The sequence below is a fragment of the Scyliorhinus torazame genome, chromosome 16 (genome assembly GCF_047496885.1).
Source record: "Scyliorhinus torazame isolate Kashiwa2021f chromosome 16, sScyTor2.1, whole genome shotgun sequence".
NCBI classification, from domain to species: Eukaryota; Metazoa; Chordata; class Chondrichthyes; order Carcharhiniformes; family Scyliorhinidae; genus Scyliorhinus; species Scyliorhinus torazame.
This window is the reverse complement of record NC_092722.1, coordinates 38,331,515-38,351,465: the sequence shown is the minus strand read 5'-3', so window position 1 is coordinate 38,351,465 and position 19,951 is coordinate 38,331,515. Positions and strand designations below refer to the sequence as shown.

The 19,951-nt window shown below is 40.4% G+C and overlaps 2 protein-coding genes across 9 annotated transcripts in view; both read right to left on the bottom strand.

Moving 5' to 3' along the window:
• The window catches only part of LOC140392741 (msx2-interacting protein-like), a 123,452-nt gene that overhangs the window by 47,077 nt on the left and 56,424 nt on the right, over positions 1-19,951 (bottom strand). The gene's annotated exons all lie outside the window — the stretch shown is intronic.
• On the bottom strand, positions 9,153-10,204 carry LOC140392740 (vacuolar protein sorting-associated protein 29). Its single transcript, XM_072478306.1, has one exon. It carries the CDS (start codon positions 10,113-10,115, stop codon positions 9,567-9,569), a length of 549 nt encoding a protein of 182 aa, XP_072334407.1. The 5' UTR covers positions 10,116-10,204; the 3' UTR covers positions 9,153-9,566.

Genomic DNA, 19,951 nt, shown 5'->3' with positions numbered 1-19,951 from the left:
AAGAATAATCCCTCTGCTCTCACTGTATGCAATACAGGAAGAATCTGCAACTCTCTGCAAAGTCAATTACATCCTGGTAGTGAGCACAAACTCTCTTAGGAAATCAGAGATTGACATTTGACCTAATCTAGTGGTTACTGTGGGCATAAAGTATGCATTCTAATGTATGTGAACAGAATACAGAATGTTTCACTGCAACATGTTTACAGAGTGATCCAGGGAGTTGCCAGGTCCAGAATTCCACAGCAGATGCAAAACTATGCTTTTTTTTAAAAAAACATATTTCCCATCTATCAAAACTTGGAACCAATGATCACACCTTCAGGAATCCTAGTTTCAAGGTGCCACCAGCGATAGCAGCATAGTTCTAGTGCAGCTCAATGATAGCTATTTATGGGTAAAATATATAATTTCACAGTATATGTTGGCAATAGTTTGACAATATGTTTTAATCAGTTAAATAGGTTAGTAAAGCGGCTGATGGAAAGGAGAATGGGATATGGGACCAACTGTTTAAGTATAAACATCAGCATGAACTAAGAAGAAATGAATTAGGAGCAAGATAGGCTACTTGGCCCCTCGAGTCAGCGCCACCAATCACTAAGACCATGGTTGAACACCTACATCAATTCCACTTTCCTGCCCTATCTCCAGATGCTCAAAAATTTATTGATCTTGGTCTTACATACTCATTAACAGCATCCACATCCTTCCATCTACCATCTTCTTGCCCAATCACTTCACTGGTCAACATTGTTTTGCAGGGGGGGGCAGCAGGTGGCACAGTGGTTAGCACTGCTGCATCACGGCGCCAAGGACCCAGGTTTGATCCTGGCCCCGTCCGTGTGAAGTTTGCACATTCTCCCAATGTCTGCATGGGTCTCATCCCCACAACCCAAAAAGATGTGCAGGTTCGATGGACTAGCCATGCTAAATTGCCCCTTAATTGGAAAAACAAGAATTGGGTACTCTAAATTAAAAAATATATAGATTGTTTTGCAGTGTCTTTATGTCCTCCCCAAAACCTTTCCCACCTGGCTCTGTATCATCAACAACTAGTCACTTCCCACCATCTTTAATCTATTCTAATATATTACTGCATTTTGTGAGCTTTAATCTTGGCAACAGCCTATTGTAAGATACCTTATCGAATGCCTGCTGATAATTCAAATATGAATCCAGTGGTTCCTACATTTCAATTCAGCTAGCTATTCCCTGAAAAAGCTCTAATAGATTTGTCAAGCATGACTTTCTTAAAGGTCTTGTTGATTCTGCCCAATCATGACCTAATTTTCCAATTGCCCTGTCACCAAGTCCTCAATGAAAATTTCCAGCATTGTCCCTACTACTGTTGAGAGGATAACTGGCCTATAAGTTCTCTGTTCTCTCTTTTCTTTTCTTGAACAGGGTTACCTTGATCTTTGGTGGCAGTTTTAGAATCTAGGGAATTCTTCAAGATCAAAACCAATGCAGCCACGTCTTTCAGAACCCTCGGAGGTAGAGCATAGGGTCCAGGGGATTTGTTGGATTTTAGTCCCACTAATTTCTACAGTACTTTTTCTTTACTAATATCAAGTTCTTCATTCACATTGGACCCTTGGTTCCTCTCAGTTTCTGGTATGTCCTGTCTCTTCTACTGTGAAGATAAACAAAATGCTTGTTTAACATTTGCCATTTCCCTATTCCCCATGATAAATTTTTTGCTTCTTTTGTGAGTCTTTTTATTTTTACGTACTTGTAAAAGTTGTTACAATGCATTTCCAATGTGTTCTTGCTAATCTTCTCTCAATGCTCTCTTTTGTACTTTTTAAATCACTTCATTGGTCATCTTTTTCTGTTTTATAAAATCTTCTCAATTCTCAGGCTTACTAAACTTTTTGATAGCATCATTAGCCTCTACTTTTAAACTTATACTATCCTCAACACCGCTAGTTAGCCACCGATGTGACACTTTTCCAATGGAGTTTTTATTCCTCAAAGGGATCAACATTCATTGAGAAGGAATTATTTCTGCTATTATTTATCTACCATCATTCCACCCTTTCATCTAATTTCCCCAAGCTACCTCAGTCAACATCACCCACCACCCCCGTACTTCGGTAGTTTCATACTTAACCACGTCACTCTCAAACTTGATATGAGGTTTTAACATATGATCAGACCTCTCCAGCAGATAATTTACTATAAATCTACAATTAATTCTGTTTCATTTCATAATACTAGATCTGAAATAACCCTTTCCCTAATTGGTTCCATAGAATTTTGTTCTGGGCAAAGATCGCGAATGCATTCCTTGAACCCACCCTCCAAGTTACTTTGGTTTGACCAAGTCTAAATGAAGGTGAAAGTCAGGGCGGCATGTGGCGCAGTGGTTAGCACTGGGACTGCGCGCTGAGGACCCGAGTTCGAATCCCAGCCCTGGGTCAGTCCATGTGGAGTTTACACATTCTCCCCGTGTCTGTGTGGGTTTCACCCCCACAACCCAAAGATGTGCAGGTCAGGTGGATTGACCACGCTAAATTGTCCCTTAATTGGAATAAAAAATAATTGGGTACTCTAAATTTATATTCATTTTTTAAAAAAAATAATAATACATTGGGGGAATTTTACGAAGCTGAGAAATGATCTAACGAAAGTGGACTGGATACAACTATATGAAGGAAAATCAGTACCAAGTAGTAGGGGAAAAAATTGGAAAGCAAAGAGAAAGGAATATTGACAGGTCAAATAAAGGAAAACCCATAGATGTTTTGTTAATACATTAAGAGCAAGAGAATAACTGAGGAAAAATAATTGGCACTCTAAATTTTTTTTAAAATGAAGGTGAAAGTCACAGTTAAACGTTGAACTGGACAGCGTTTCCCATTTTGCAATTTCTATGAGGTTCTATCACTTTGCATTTGTACCAGAGTAATTTAAATGTATTATCATGCAATTTTGGAGAAGCAGGAGATGAAGAATAATGAACTTCAAAACAACCTGCCTGTAAACTTGATGCACTAAGCGTCAAGAACCACAAAGGCATGTGAGACTTTAACCAAGGCTTTAATACACTACATAGGAAGCTTACCCGACACAGACGACCCCAGACAAAATGGGTCCGGTCTCAGAAGCTGGGTCTTATACTTAACTCAAAACTTGATTAGAACAAACATTTTATATTTAATGTGTATATATTTTCAAGAAATGTATGCATTGAAACGAATTTCAAAGATTTGCTGTTCCAGCATATAAACGAGCATGTTTTTAAAAAAACTGGGCAGAATTTTATAGTCCCCCCCCCACACCGAGACCCCTTAAATAAAGGGACCCGTAAAAAAAAAAAAAAGGCCCCTCCCCAGAAGAGAAACCCCTGTCTAGAAGTCCGTCCGTCCCCCGCCTCCTGTCTGGAAGCTAGAGAGCAGTCCAGACAGAGGCAGGAAAACATAAATTATTAATTTCGCTTTGCTTTTTACTAGGGTGTGACAGCTTCCACACACCCAGCTGTCAGCATTGTTCCAGTCATCTCTCCATGGTTGAGTGACTTTAAAGTGGTCAGCTGTGAACCTAACCACAATGTTTATAAACACCAAGCTTTGATCGACAGCTCCTGGACCACATCAAAGAGAGTTAAGTGTTTCTATTCATCTTCCTTCATGCTTGAGTGACTTTGAAGGAGTCAGCAGTGAAACTAACAGAAAGCAATGGAACAATGCTGATGGCTGTGTATGTGTGGAAGCTGTCAATTACAGCCTAATAAAATTAAAAAGAAATTAATGAATTCCTTGCAGATCAAAGATCTGAGAATACCAGCTGACTGATTTTCTCTTTCCAGAAATTGACAGGTTCTGCTTCCTGTGCCTGAGCGAGCATGTGCATTGCCCAGGTGAATGTTAAAGCAGTGATATTTTTAACTGCCTCTGTCTGGATTGCTCCCAAACTTCCAATCAGGGGTCTTTCTTCTGGGGGAGATCTCTTTAATTAAGGGATCTCCTTATTTTATGGGGACTGTGTGGGGGGGGGGGGGTCGCTTTATTTAGGGGTCTCTCCCTTGGCCCATTGCGAGATACTCCACACCACGTCACGCTTATCAGGACCTGTCCCAATTCTCGCCCACGTGATCCCAGCCCAGAGGACCAGAGAATCACGAGGGCCTGGAGAATATGGTTCCCGGGCTGTTAATAGGATGCAAATGGATCTCAATAACCCATTGCATCCTCCCACTCGCATGGGGTGCGACCCTCGATCCTGGGACCAGCAGGGGACCAGGGCATCAGAAATGGATTAGTGACAGGCGCGGAGTCCTGTTTGGTTGTTACACAACAAGATCTTGATCTGTATTCCATAGCCTCCTTTCATGAACAAAAGTACTACCTTCACAGGTAAAAGAGGTACATTATGCACACAGACCTAAATGTAGTACTATTACGGGCCAGGGTTTAGAGAACCCCAAAGTGTATCATGGAGTTCACCTGACCCACAACTTTTAATAGATTTTGATTATGGGGAGCACAAGGGCCCACTCTACAGGTGTGATGCAACAGACATCTAAAGTACTTTTAAAACAAAATAATGTTTATTATACAAATCCAGTTAACATTTTATAAATACACAGTAAACATCTTGGCAACTATCAACTAAAATACTACCCCCAAAGAATACAGTACCCTATAAGTCTATTAATCTTTCCTAGCAACATCCATAAGACAAATACCCTCTTTAACAAAGACATCAGGTTCAAATTCTCTACTGAGAGCAGTTATCACTTTTAAATTAGCAAGCGATCTGAAGACATTCAGAGAGATCAAAATTACACCTTGCTTGGCTGGATGCAGCTCCAACTCTGAAAACGAAACCAAACACACACTGTAGCTGCCAGCTCAAAAACAAAAGTGAAAACAGACAGACAGTCCAGCTCCACCCACACTCTGACATCACTGCAGCTATTTGGTAAACACCCATTTCTTAAAGGTACATGCACTACAGCTATTTGATAAACCACCCATTTCTTAAAGGTACTCACATGACAGTACTGAGTCATAAAAAAAATGAACACTGGGTCATACTGTACTCAAAACATCATTGGGAAATTGAACTCAGTGTAAAGAGGGCAAACAGCTGATGTAGTACTACGCAGGAATCTCAAAAGTAAACTGCAAGTTATCAAATTTCATTCTTTATTAATTGGTAGATTTAATATTTCGAATGTTAGTCTGAAATGTACTTTTCTACCAACCTAATACTGGCAATATGGCTACCCTTACAGATATTCAAAATGCCACGAAGGATTAATCCAAAAACTGTTTAAATTGGAAAAGGCATAAGCTGCTTACCACTTGGCACTAGTTGTGCCTATTCAGTCAATCATGCAAGTCAACCACGAGGGACTTCCGGTGACATCATGAGGTGAGGACACTCACATCAAAGCTCCCACCAGGATCTGTTTTTTTAAGCCCCTTTTGTCCGCTTGTTTTGAGAAATCTTTTAACCAAAGCACATTTTATTGAATATAAAAGGATATCTAGACTACTGCAATGCCGTTTAAAGGGCACAAATAACCTATTGAAAGAAACTCATGCACTGACTCGAAGGCGTTGTGCAGCTCCTCCATGGAAAAAATGTCGTAGGCTGCATTGGCGCCCTCCTCGATTACTAGAGACATGCTGGCCAGCATGTTCGCCAAGGAATTTGACGCCCACTTCGATAGGCAGTGGAGGGGGATGGAAGACAACCTTGAGGAAGCCCTGGGCCCTGTCTGGATGAAATTGGTAAAAAAAACTGTGGAATTGGTAAAAAAAAAAAGATGGCGAGGTGATCAAAGGTATGGATAAAGCGCTGATGAGACCACGGGGAGCAACTTGCCGCGCTAGAAGCTGAAATAGTGGCAGTGGCTAATGAAAACAGGAGGCTGAAGGCTAAGGTCGACGACCTTGAGAACACATCTAGGAGGCAGAACCTCAGTCGTGGGGTTGCCAGAGGGAATAGAGGGTCTGAACCAACCACATATCTTGCACGAATGTTTGGGTTTGCCTCCAGAGTTGGACAGAGCCCACCGGACCTTTCGCCAAAAACCTCGAACAGGTGCGGCAGTAGTGCACTTCCATAGTTTCAAGAAAAAGAGTGGGTCCTGAAATGGGCTAAGGATCATTGGGATTGCAGGTGAGAAGACAATCTCGTGTGGGTATACCAGGACGTGGGGCTGAGATAGCAAGGAAGTGGGCAGCCTTCGACAAGGCTAAGGACGCCTTGTACAAGAAAGGAGTTTGGTTTGGGGTGGTGGAACTGGCGAGGCTGCAGGCCATTTTCGATTCAACTGACTTCTACTTGGGTACATCGGAGGAGGCAGGCGCCTTCTTTAAGAAGCATGGACTCCGTTCAAATTAATGATGTTTTGACTACTGTGGGTAGGGAGAAATATTGAGGTATCCTATATATAGTTGTTGTCCGAGGGTGAAATTCTTCTAATCTTTCTCTACTTTTTCAATGTGGAAATCAGGGAATTTATGCTTCACGTATGGTTTGGTTATTGGTGGGGGGGATAACTTCTATGGGAATTGTTGTCTCTTGTACTATAGTTGGGAGTTTTATTGCCCCGGTTGGGAACTCCATTTTATAGGGGCACTGGTTTTGGGAACCATGTCATCCTGTGCACAGCTTAAGTCTAATTCAGCTCAAGGTAGTACACAAGGTTCACCTAACTAAAGCTAGGATGAGCAGTTTCTTTTCATGAGAGGTCAGGTATGAATGGTGTTCTTTGGGATGTGCTAATTACACCCACTTGTTTTGGTTGTGTCCCAAGATGGCAAGCTTTAGGGTCTCCTTTTTTAACACCATGCCAACAATCCTTAACAGTGATCTGGAGCCTTGTCCTTTGGTGGCCATTTTCAGGGTATCAGACTCGTCAGGGTTAGGGACGGGGTGAAGGTAGATGTTCTCGCCTTTGTCTTGCTAATAGCCCAAACGCGAGTTCTGCTGGGATGAAGATCTTCTGCTCCGCCTAGTGTTTCGGTATGGTTGGGTGACCTCATGGAATTTTTACATCTGGCTACGGTCAAGAACACGGTCAGCGGTCCGTTGAGGGGTTGTACCCGAAGCGGCAGCCATTCATTTCCTTCTTTAAAGAATTAATCACCATCAGTTGTTGTTTTTTGGGGGGGTTAGTTCTCATTGTTAAGGAAAGGGTGTTTCTCTCCTGGGTGGATTTTACATGGTTAGTTGTTTTCTTTCTAATATTGCATTTTGTAACATCCATTTCTATGTTGATATTGTGTATTTTGTTTATTATAAATGGAAAATGTTTTTTTTTTAAAATAAAAGTCACGCAAGTCATTCTACACTGACCGAGGACAGCTACAAAAGTACTTAAAATCAGATTTACTCCCTTCAACCAGAGCAACATTGGACAAATTGGGCGGTACAGTGGTTAGTGCTGCTGCCTCACAGCTCCAAGGACCTGGGTTCAATTCCGGCCTCGGGTGACTGTCTGCGTGGAGTTTGCACTTTCTCCTCGTGTCTGCGTGGGTTTCCTCCGAGTGCTCCAGTTTCCTCCCACGGTCCAAAGATGTGCAAGTTGGCCATGCTAAAGTGGTCCTTCGTGCCCAAAGGGTTACTGGGACAAGGTGGAGGAGTGGGTTTAAGTAGGGTGCTCTATCCAAGGGCCAGTGCAGGTTTGATTGGCCGAATGGCCTCCTTCTGCACTGTAAATTCTATGATTCTATGATATGAACTCCCATATGCTAGCTATTATTAGCACAGTTTAACATAACTGTCCATGCAGCTGAATATGCATGGAAAGACACTGACCTGCATTCATTTTCTGCACCACAATATTTAACAGAATTTAGTTATATAATCCGTAGTGTAGCAGGAAGCCATTTGGTCCATCGAATGTGTACCGAATCTCCGAAGGAGTACCCCACCCAGGCCCTGCCCTATCCCTGTAACTCAACCTAACCTTTTGGACAATTTTATATGCCCAATCCACCTAACCTGCACATCTTTGGATTGTGGGAGGAATCCGGAGCACCCAGAGGAAACCCACGCAGACATGGGGAGAACGTACAGACTCCACAAATACAGTAACCGTCTTTTTTTTTTAATTTAGAGTACCCAATTCATTTTTTTTTTCCAATTAAGGGGCAATTTAGCGAGTCCAATCCACCTAGCCTGCACATCTTTTGGGTTGTTGGGGCGAAACCCACGCAAACACGGGGAGAATGTGCAAACTCCACACGGACAGTGACCCAGAGCCGGGATCGAATCTGGGACCTCGGCGCCGTGAGACAAGGCTAGTCCACTGCGCCACCGTGCTGCCCTCACATACAGTAACCCAAGATCAGAATTGAACGCGGGTCCCTAGCACTGTGAGACAGCAGTGCTAACTATTGTGCCATCGTGTCAGTGACATTTCTATAATGTTCAGCAAAAAGCATTGTTTAATCTAACGTACAGCTGGTAAAAGAGAATGCAGTCATTTTATTAAATTAATATCCAGTTGAATTAGATTTGCAGTTCATTCTCATATGCATTATTCACACAACTGTAAAAACATTTTACAAATATACTATATCAATCTTCCTCCATTCAGCACTACTTGAGCTTTACAGTCAATAATGAGATCAAGCCTTTTTATAAAAAAAAACACTTTATAATACATAGGATCTTAAATTAGAAAAACACCCTACGCTTCACAAGACACAAGGAAAAATGAATACCAAAATAAAAAAAGAAAGATTTGGAGGGATAACCAAACATAGAAAACAGGAGCAGGAGTGGGCCATTTGGCCCTTCGAACCTGCTCAGCCATTCAACATGATCATGGCTGATCATCTATCTCAATGACACCAGTGCTCTCCCTAATGTTTGCTTAAAGGCATTATTCTTTTCCACAGATTTGTAATGTCAGGGGGACAGTTATTTATTTAATGGCACACATATATCATCAACAGGATGTGGATCATTCAAACAATTCCTGCAGGTGATTTTCATTAAATAACAGTTCCTTAATATGGAGTTGACTCAAAATTCCACTTGTCCGAAATAAAAGCAAGAAGTGGTGGGGTTGGACCTGCAGGTGCCGATCAAACATTGAAGCAATGAGTAGTAAGAAGTATGTGCAGTTTTGCAGTGCCCGAATTGTGCACTAAAATTGAGTATTTCTATATTCGTACAACTTTTTTTTTTAGCATTTGAAATAACATTTATTAGTGTTTGTGGGAAGATAAACATTTTACATGGAGCTGTGGGGCTTCAAACAAAGGCAGAAACAAAAACCTTTGGCAAAGAATTTCATGCATATTACATGATCCATTACTCCATTACTGTAAGCATTGAAAGAAAATATTTACAGGACTGAAAACCCTTTAATTCCCTTTTCAGCAAGGATCTAAACTAACCTTACATAAATGTGTGCAATAAGGTTCCTTTCATATTGCTGAAATAGTTAACAACAGGTACTAGTGGAACTAAATCTTATAATTCACAATATATAATACGTTTAAAGACTTGTTAACTAGATCAAGGTTCAAAAGGAAAAATGATTCAAAAAGGAACAAGGAATGAAACTAAAAAAAGCAGCCAAGACAAATTTAGGATTTTTTGTATTCAATTCGTTCTACTTTTACATCATCAGAAATCAGCTGATAAACATAAGTGACTACTGTGGATGCTTGAATGTCCATCAATACGAATGAAGGGATGATATTACCTTCCAGTGCATTGCATGCACCTGTGGCAGAGCCTGGGTTAATATAGAACTTGCTCTCCTGCTCAAAGGCTTCAAACTTGTGCGTGTGACCAGAAATTAGGATATCTACATCCAGTTGTCGTTGCAGTAGAGCCAAGCTGGCCATATCACCCCAGGGAATTACCTGGTGACCATGGATCAAACCAATTTTAAATTGACCCACTGTTACCACCTTCTGTTCTGGGTAATTCAGGTTCTCATCAAAATCTCCTCTGACAATGTGGACATCTCCAGCCAGTGTTTTAAGGTAATCATAACTTTCTTTAGTGCAAAGATTTCCTGTACACAAGATGTGCTGGATTTTACCAGGTACCAACAGCTTCTTGAATTTGGCTGGCAATGTATTACAGCGGTGAGGAATGTGAAGGTCTCCCAATACCAGCACCAACATTTTCCAATCGGCGAAGCAGAAAGCAGCTCCTCAGTGAAGGGATTCAGCACCCAGCAAATACTCAGCCAATCACTCTCCAGATTCATATTCGTACAACTTTTAACAACCCCAGGATGTCTCGACCGCTTTACAGCAATGAAATACTTTTGAAGTATAGTCATCATTGCGACAATATACCCGGTGTCACATTCACAGAACAAATATTTTCCACAAATAAGTACCAGGATAGAATATAAACCGATATGGTATGAAAAATGAAAAGATAAATAAATGCCCAAAGTACCTCTGTCAATATGTAAGTTACGTGAATAATTAGTCATTTATTCAAAGGAAATAAAAATAATTTCTTCATTCGAGACAGTGGGCTAAATCCTCCAGGAGAAATAGTGGAGATTCATGAAATATGCAGTTATTAATGCACTAAGCAGCAGAATGTTCAGCAAAGAAATGCGCTGAATTGCAAATCTCCCGAACCTGCTGGTTAATTTCCACCCCGGACAAGCAGCTGCTTTCCCACAATCTCCCCGTAATTTTTGAGAACTTGCTGGATTTGCACATTAATCGGCCATTAAACAGGAAGTTAGGGAACATCTTTAATATTGCAAGTACCTTTTTATCATGTTTAAAACATTTTAAATCTATGGTGTCTCTTTCCTAAAGATATTAAATTTTTCTTAGACGTTTAAAATTATAATGAAAAAGGTACTTTAAAAAAAAGTTTCCTCTCGGTCGCTTCTGTAATACAATCTTTCTTTACCTGATTCAACTCTAAATTACCCAATCTAATTCATCCTCCTTATCCCCCGTTTTTCTTTGTCTATCCTTATATGTTATTAAGGACATAGACCTTTCGTCTTGTTCCCTAAAGTTCCAGATAGCCCATTGTGCTTGCCATGTCGTTACATACTCACACTTCAGCAAGCTTTGCTCCAAATTATATTTGAGCTGAAAGATGTAAGAAAAAGACCAAATAATGGTGCATGCCATAAGATGTGCTGTTACAGCAAGGTTTGGCCTAATACATTCAAATTTTAATCTATGATCTCATGGAGAATGCATTTTGCCCAAATGGTGCAAACCGAGAAATCGCCTGCGCAATAAACAAGATTTGCCTAGATTGTCCAAACTGGTAGTACTTTACATCCTCACAGTGAGCATAAATTGTGCTATGGAATAAGTCCTGCAATACAGTCTTTTAATCTACCCACATTAAACAATAGGAAGTACCTAGTTAAAAAATAACCGACCCCGAGCAAGGTTACAAACAGATGCATTTAAGGGCGGTTTGACAAACAGATGAGGGAGAAAGGAATAGAAAGCCAATTGGGTTGACCAGCTGCTTGTGTGTAGTAATCTGGTATTGTCTGAAATGATTTTCAACACTATACTTATTTGAGAAAAATTCTTGACAATCTTATACTTTTGAATAAAAATATTGTGACTCAATATAAATACGATAAACATTGCTAAACTGTGTCAGAACAGATTCACTACACCAACGTGTGCAGCTGCAGGTGCCCCTGAAGATAGGCTTGGATATAGCATTACATAATCAGCGCCAAAAGCAGACTTCAGAGCTAGATGGCGCACCTAGATTAGGGACCAGTGCAACCTCTTTTACTAGGGAAGATGTATTTGATCTAATATGTTATTAAGGGTAGCATTGTGGATAGCACAATTGCTTCACAGCTCCAGGGTCCCAGGTTCGGTTCCCGGCTTGGGTCACTGTCTGTGCGGAGTCTGCACATTATCCCAGTGTGTGCGTGGGTTTCCTCCGGGTGCTCCGGTTTCCTCCCACAGTTCAAAGATGTGCAGGTTAGGTGGATTGGCCATGCTAAACTGCCCATAGTGTCCAAAATTGCACTTAGTGTTGAATGGGGTTACTGGGTTATGGGGATAGGGTGGCGGTGTGGACCTTGGGTAGGGTGCTCTTTCCAAGAGCCGGTGCAGACTCGATGGGCCGAATGGCCTCCTTCTGCACTGTAAATTCAGTGAAATTTAATCGAAAAAAAGTTGACAGTAATAACTTTAGACCTCAACAACAAAAACTTGCATTTATATACCTGCAGTACTTTTAACAATAGTCCAAGGTGCATCCACAAGTGTGCTAATCAAAATTTTTATAAAAAACTACAGAATGAGATATAATAATCATCTTTATTGTCACAAGTAGTCTTACATTAACACTGCAATGAAGTTCCTATGAAAAGTGCTTAGTCGCCACAGTCCGGTGCCTGTTCGGGTACACAGAAGGAAAATTCAGATTATCCAAATTGCGTAACATCATATCTTTCGGGACTTGTGGGAGGAAACTGGAGCACCTGGAGGAAACCCACGCCGCCACACAGGGAGAACGTGCAGACTCTGCACAGAGTGACCTAAGCCGGGAATCGAACCAGAGACCCTGGCACTGTAAAGCAACAGTGTTAACCACTGTGCTGCTGTATCACCATATTAGATATTAGGATAAATGTTGAAAAGCGTGGTCAGTGATAGACATTTCCACAACTGCAATAAACTGCAAATTAACAAAAAGGTTCTAATCCCAAGATACCTAGACAACTAAAATTTTGAAACAGAACAAAAATCCAATTTTATTGACTGGATTGTTTGCGGTATCACTTGGGAATTGGATAAATACTAAGTGGGGCTTATGTAAAACAGAGAACTTAACAACACATCATATACCACAGCAAGCAGCAAATTTACAGAATGAGCTCTCTATTCTTCCCATTCCTCTTTGTCCCTTCTTCTCTAAGTCTCTTTGCATTCTAAATGAAAAGGACTTAAGACTTCAGCACATCCAAAACCTTATCCACATCTGTTTATTCCATCTTTACTCCATTTTCCTGTTGTGACTTAAAATTGCTGTTCTTACTAATCACCTTCAACCTCTTAACTTTGACACACTATTTGTCATTTTATCTTCATCTCTCCTCTGCAGCTGCCTCATTGGTACTGCTTTCCACTGACCTCATACCAATGCCGACAACATATCATTCATCAGTTTCTCTCACCCATACATATATGATTGTTGTTACCACCCTGTTTGCCCTTCAACATCATTTACATGCTTGTCTTCGAGACATCATTCAAAATGACGGGATTCGGTTCTATCTGTTGGGGTGCAGCACCCATTTTCCCCTCTTTCCCTTCCCTTGGTTTCATGGTTGCTGCTAAAATTTCTGACATTAGGATGTCTTGAATAAAAGTTGTTTATGTATTATTATTGCCTGGGTACAGCAGTGATTTCTGTCATCCTACAGATGCTACAACAACAACAAAACAGTACTGTGGTTTTTGTATCTAGCCAGACTACAAATTTGGATAAATTGTTGAACATACAACAAAACAGCATGCTATCTAGAACAAGAAATGAATTAATTTTCAGTATTTGGGTTGTTACAAAGTTTTAAATAAAGCTCTCTCTTAATATTCTACGTATACACAGTCTACGTTCTGCAGGCATTGCTACAGTGAATCTAGTAAGCAACAACCCAATAAAATTAACACCTTCCCATGTGTAATTGGATTCAAAAGGACTCATGATTCCCCTATTTCAAGTGTCTGACTTCAATCCTCTCGGGGAACAGACAGCTCCAAAAGTGTTTGTGGCAACTTCAGATTTAAATTATGCATGTCCACATTCTGGTGAAAATTGAAAATATTGATTGAAGGTTTATCTAAATTCTATATGTTACCTTTTCAGGATCCATAGGAAAATTATAGTTAAGATGCATTCAGCTGGTAACAAGATGAGCAGAAATGCTGTGGGGTGACATGATTTGGTAAAATAGGCTATGGCCTAGGGTAGGGGTGCAAACAGCTGATGGGATATGGTTGTCTTAAGAAGTGGGGTTCTTGGGTGTCATAGTGGGAAGCAACGGTTTGGGTTCTGTTAGTAATAGAAGTGATATGTAAAGGTGGTGATGGTTTACCAGCATTGCACAGCAGTGGTTTGTGGCCGTCTTTTTGACGAGCAGGATGAGGTCAGAAGCTCAGCTCAAGAGTACAGAAGTTGTAAGCAGTCTTGGTTCAGCCTGAAACAGTGGTTGAGCAGAAAGACGGCATTGGTGGCATAACTACGGAGCCTTCCCAATGCTCAACTTTGGGGACATTTAGGCGCATCAAGATTTTCGGGCTCAGTTTGATAGCACAGAGATAGTGGAAACGTTGAGAAGATTAGTGGAAATGTAGAGTTGGACGCAGTGAGGTTATAGGTGCAAACTGACCCTCAAAGCTTTGGACGATGCCAGCAAGGAGGACCATACAGATAAGGAAGAAGAGTCAAAGTTCAATCTTTGGGAGAATCAAGATTTGACAGTCTAAGCTGGAAGAGAAACCATTGCTAGAAATGCCCTGGCTATGATTGGATATATAAGAGTTGGAACAATCAAGGGACGTGCCACAGAGCTGGCTGAGGTAAGAGAGACACTGGTAGAGCAATTCTTTTATCTCACCTACTTTTTCAAAACACATTACAACATTTTTGAATTGAGCAATTCTATGCACTCAGGTCACCCTCAGTGTCTCACATAATCACATAATCAGTCAGTCATGCTTCATGTGCAACTATACTAGAGCATTGGAAAAGACAAGCCTAGATGTAACAAAGGAATAGATTTATCAGCAGATGAATGGGTTGATGCGGGGTCAGAAATAGGCAATAACACATAGATGAAAGTAGACAGTCTTAGTGATCGCCTCCCTCACCCTCCATTCCCACCTATTACCTATAATCATGTTTTCTCAGCCTGGAAAATTCAATATGCTTTCTTTAAAAATAAACACCAAACTAGAATTTACATATATACGTTTCTCTCTTCTGTCTTGTCTCATAAATGGTTAGAATTTTTTGCACAAGTGGAAACGATTAATATTAACCTTTACCAATTCTTAAGAAAACACAGGTGAAGTAATTAGCAAGCTTCAAAATTCTTCTTTTTACATTGAACTAGCATTACCCGAGGAGAAAAGTGACTTTCTACCCTCATCTTCTTTTCAGTCTCTATTTCTTTCTCTGCATTTTCCCACAACCAAAAGGAATGCTATGAATTTTATCCCAGTACCACTTTTGGAATTGGTCCATGGGTTAATCTTCAAGTAATTCTGAAAAACCGGAGTGAAAACAGCTAGAAACTCTAAAGACAAATAATCCAGTAGCACAGTTGACTGACAATACTGATATATCCTGAGGATGGAGATACACTGCACATGCTGAAGATTTCACTATTCTAATTCACCTCACAATATCACGCTGAATATTTATCTTAAACTCTTAATTTGAAGGCTTTAGAGGACACAAAGAACAATTCAATGGATACATTTTGTTGCATTGTAAAATCAGTACTTTGAAAAATGTTGGTTACATTTTTTGGGGGTCGTCAAAATTTCAATTACAGAGGGGGAAGAAATGGCTTTTGATAAAATATTTTAAAAATCGTTGTTAGAACATGGCCAGCCAGACTGTGCAGCCCAGTAGTCAAACTGAGCAATCAAGAGTGACAAGTTTACAAAGGCAATTTCCATTATACATGTGGGCATGGGAATTTATAATGGCAAAGTTAACACAGAAAATAGTGACAACAGAAAGTCAAATGACCCACACAAATAGTGCATGCCGACACAGCATCTTTAATGTATTGTAGATAGATAAATAATTTTGGTTTCTGAACAAAAGAAAATGGCAAGGTTTATTTCTTATTGTGCAATAAAGGAATTTCCACAAGTGTGTAGAAATTTACATTTGCCATTTTCCTGGGAATATTTTCAGTCTAATACTTGTACAACTGAACACAGCTTCTAAAGATACTGACAACTTTTCATTCTATCTGATGTGGACTGTTTTTTTTAAACTGCTGTGGAAAAAAGAATATTCTACGCTCTCTAGAAGACCATTGATTTGGCCCCGGGGGGGGGGGGGGGGGGGTGAAGGAGGAGGAGGAGAGAGATGGTGGAGAGAGATAATTTAGTGCAGGAGGCGAAAGGAAAGCAGCTGAAAGGAGCATGGAAGAGATAGGTTTGCTATATTGCAAGAGCAAGTTCAAAGAATCAAATACAACAAAAGAAAAGGACAACTTGTATTTTCAAAGCACATTTAACATCATAAGATGTCCCAAGGCACTTCACAGGAACTTTATGAAGCAGGATTTGATACCAAGCCACAGAAGGGAATATAGATCAGATGCCCAAAGCTTGGTCAAAGAGGTGGGGCTTACGGCACATCTTTAAAGTCAGAACTTGGGCCAAGGCAGCTGAAGGCATGGACATCAAGAGAGAGAGTAAAATCAAGGTCACTCAAGTGGCCAGAATTAGATGTGTGCAGATATCTTGGGAGAGTTGTGGGACTGGAGGAGAGTATATAGATAGGGAGACAGCAATGGAAGATTTGAAAACAAGGGTGAATTTTTTTTAAATTGGGGCATTGCTTAACTGGATGCCAGTGCTAGTCAACTATCATAGAAGTCATCGTAAATGGGATTTTGTCCAATTAAAGATACGGCAGCGGATTTTGGATGACGTCCAGTTTACAGAGGGCAGAATGTGGGAGGCAGAATCGGAATGCAAGACAAAGGAAACAAGCATGAAGAAAAAGTGACAACTCTATACAGACGTTTATGAAAGCAAAAGTTATAAAAATGAATGAATTGGGTATATATATACACACACAAATTTATATATATATATATATATGTGTGTATATTACTAATGACTATATCATTGACTTTGAAGCTGACCAATGTGCTTTAGAATTGCTAACACAATTAGCACTTACAGCCTTATTGAACAGGGTTAATATGATGCTGGAAGGAATTTAGTAGTTAGCAAACTACTGCAAATTATGCAATTACTTTAAATGGCCCTGTAAAGCATTTTTCAGGGAGCCAAATTAACTCCATACTAAAACACTGCATCTACACAATGTGCATGTCTATGTGTGAAGGCTGAGAGCAGGAATAGACAGGACCTTTTCATGGCAGTGTAAAAGTTCCTGTCTGAGTACTTATTTTGCAAAAGTCCAGTAGTGGGTTAAAAATGGAGCAATGTGCACGATGACAAAAACAATTCACTCCATTGCACAACAGGAACTCACAGCTGATCTTTTCAAGTGCTATCTTTGGAAGAGGGTTACGATGGAAGCTGCCGGGAAAAAATACAATTTAATTAATGAATTTAAACATAATTAGTTCTACAGAAATGTACCAATGTATTCCACATTGTTTAATAAATCACCTAAAGCCACAACTCATATCTTTTAACGCTGTATAAAGCATGCTCAACAAGTACCTAATATGGTATATTTGAAAATCTTTTCAGCCAAAAGTAAAGAAAATGGAAGAAAAATTCTCAAATTCAAAAATAACATGTAAGGTTTTTCTAAGTTACAACATGCACAGCTGTTTGAAATCCCTCATAAAGGCATTTAATCTCTGAAGTCATTTCCAGAGCACTCAGCCACTCTTCCCCCACGTCTGCTCCACTTCATTGGGGCAGCAGTAACATCTGCAAGTTAATTGACAGGCACTTCACAGTCCACTGGCTGAGAATGTAACCCCTCCTCCCTCTTGGTTAACCACAGACTCCTGCCCGTCACAAGCCTCCTCCCTCCTAGCCTTTCCCTTTGTACCACAAGGACTCCATCAGAGAAGGAAGTGAAGCTCATATTACCACTGTAACATGGCCAGCTGCCAAGTCAAACTGGATATTTCCAGTTCAAACTGGCTCTGAGAAGCCAAACGGGCAGTTCTAGCCTTTGCTTTATTCAGATGCAAGCTTTTCAACCCATACACATGAAACAGTTTGCCAAAATAAGCCTCCTCAAGATGGTATCCAGTTACGCAACGTTACTATTATGTTTCTTAATTGGTGACATTCCCCTTTCACTCACATAAATCTTAAAATCAAAATCAAAACTATTACAGCATTGTGGTTTACAATCCACTTCTCCCACAGTACAGCTCTTCACCGACACGGACTAATCGCAGAAATCAATTGCTTCCCTTAATGTTCTGTAGCTCACAAGTCAACTCCGTACTTCTTGCCTCTTGTTTCAGACTTTTCATTCATAAACATTTAAAAAAACACTTCTGATTCAATCAAAACTACAATCTCGGCATGTCGACGAACATGGAGAAACAATAAAACTATGCTGAATCTATTTTCTGCAGTCTGCAACAAACAGCCTTATTTTACACAAAGTTCATGTGACACAACAGCTTTCTGACAATGATCCACATGGGCTTTTATGTACAATGTTTACCATGTTTAACTAAATCTCCAGGCATTTAAGCATATTTAATCTGAAAGCCAGATGGGTTCTCTTTATCATGCAGTACTCACATGGCGACATAGTAAAATGCAGATATATTGGACCAAAAGGGGCAAAGCACTCAAGATGTTGTGACTGTGTTTTCCACATTTGTGCACTTGAATTCAGAGGTAGCTTTATCAGACATTTCAATCTACCAGCCACACGAGCTGGCTGTCCTAGCAGCCAGTGAATCAAATGACGCTCAACTGACCAACCTGGGGCCTCTCAGCGCCAGGGACCCGGGTTCAATTCCGGCCTCAGGTGACTGTGTGGAGTTTGCACTTTCTCCCCGTGTCGGCATGGGTTTCCTTCGGGTGCTCCGGTTTCCTCCCACAGACCAAAGATGTGCAGGTTAGGTGGATTGGCCATGCTAAATTATCCCATAGTGTCCAAAAGGTTTGGTGGGTTTATGGGGATAGGGTCAGGGTGTGGGCCTAGGTAGGGTACTCTTTCCAAGGGTCGGTGCAGATTCGATGGACTGAATGGCTCCTTCTGCACTGTAGAGATTCTATGATTCTATTCTATGATTCTATAATGATAAACATTTTCTTGAAATAAATAGTATAAGATATCGTCTGCTTTGATCTATAGGGACCAAATAATTACTAAACCCTCTCCATGTCCTTAGCTATCTTGGTACATGCTGTTATTTTCTGTTAATTCCAATTAGAATGTTTTTGTTTTAATATATGGAAATTAAGTTAGAACCATAAAACCATAAGAGCCCTACAGAAGGAGGTCCCTTGGCCCATAGAGTATGCACCGACCCTCTGAAAGAGCACTCAAGCTAGCCTCACTCCCCCGCCCTATCCCTGTAACCCCACCTAACCTGCACATCCTTGGACACTAAGGAGCAATATTATGAGCAATCCACTTAACCCTTGCACATCTTTGGTCTGTGGGAGAAAACCAGAGCACCGGGCGGAAACCCACCCAGACACGGGGAGAATGTGCAAATTCCACACACATCACCACAGGCCGGAATTGAACTCGGGTCCATGGAGTGGTGATGCAGCCAGTGCTAACCACTGTGCCACCATGCTGCCCAAGAAACATGCCTTTCGTAGTCTATGGATGCACTCATGTGTGCACTATATTATCAAATTTAATTTCTGTAGATAGTTTTGGAATATTGAATACTTTCGAATTCTAAAATCGGGTTAAAATTTGCTTGCTTTCATCAAGAAAATAGCTTATTTCCAATTCTCTCTACTGTCCTTATATAAAGGTACAAAACTCATTAATGTAAATAAGTACATCAACCACTAAGTTATTCGTCCTCCATCCTCCAGCAAAAGAGAAACTGAGCAGATCAGATTGATGTTAAGATACACAAATATTTTCATGGACAATGGAAGCATAATATTGCATTTGTTTCCCTGTCCCTGCTTTATGTCCACATTATGTAACACATCTTCCGAACATTAATCATGGAATAATTTTAATAGGTTTAAAAATTGAAGCAAACAGAAAAAGTGCATTGGCAATGTAAATTGGTCTTCAAAAACAAAAGGAATTTCACTGA

Coding starts and splice junctions, on each gene's coding strand:
- LOC140392740 (XM_072478306.1), bottom strand. CDS start 10,115: ATGTTGGTGCTGGTATTGGGAGACCTTCACATTCCTCACCGCTGTAAT.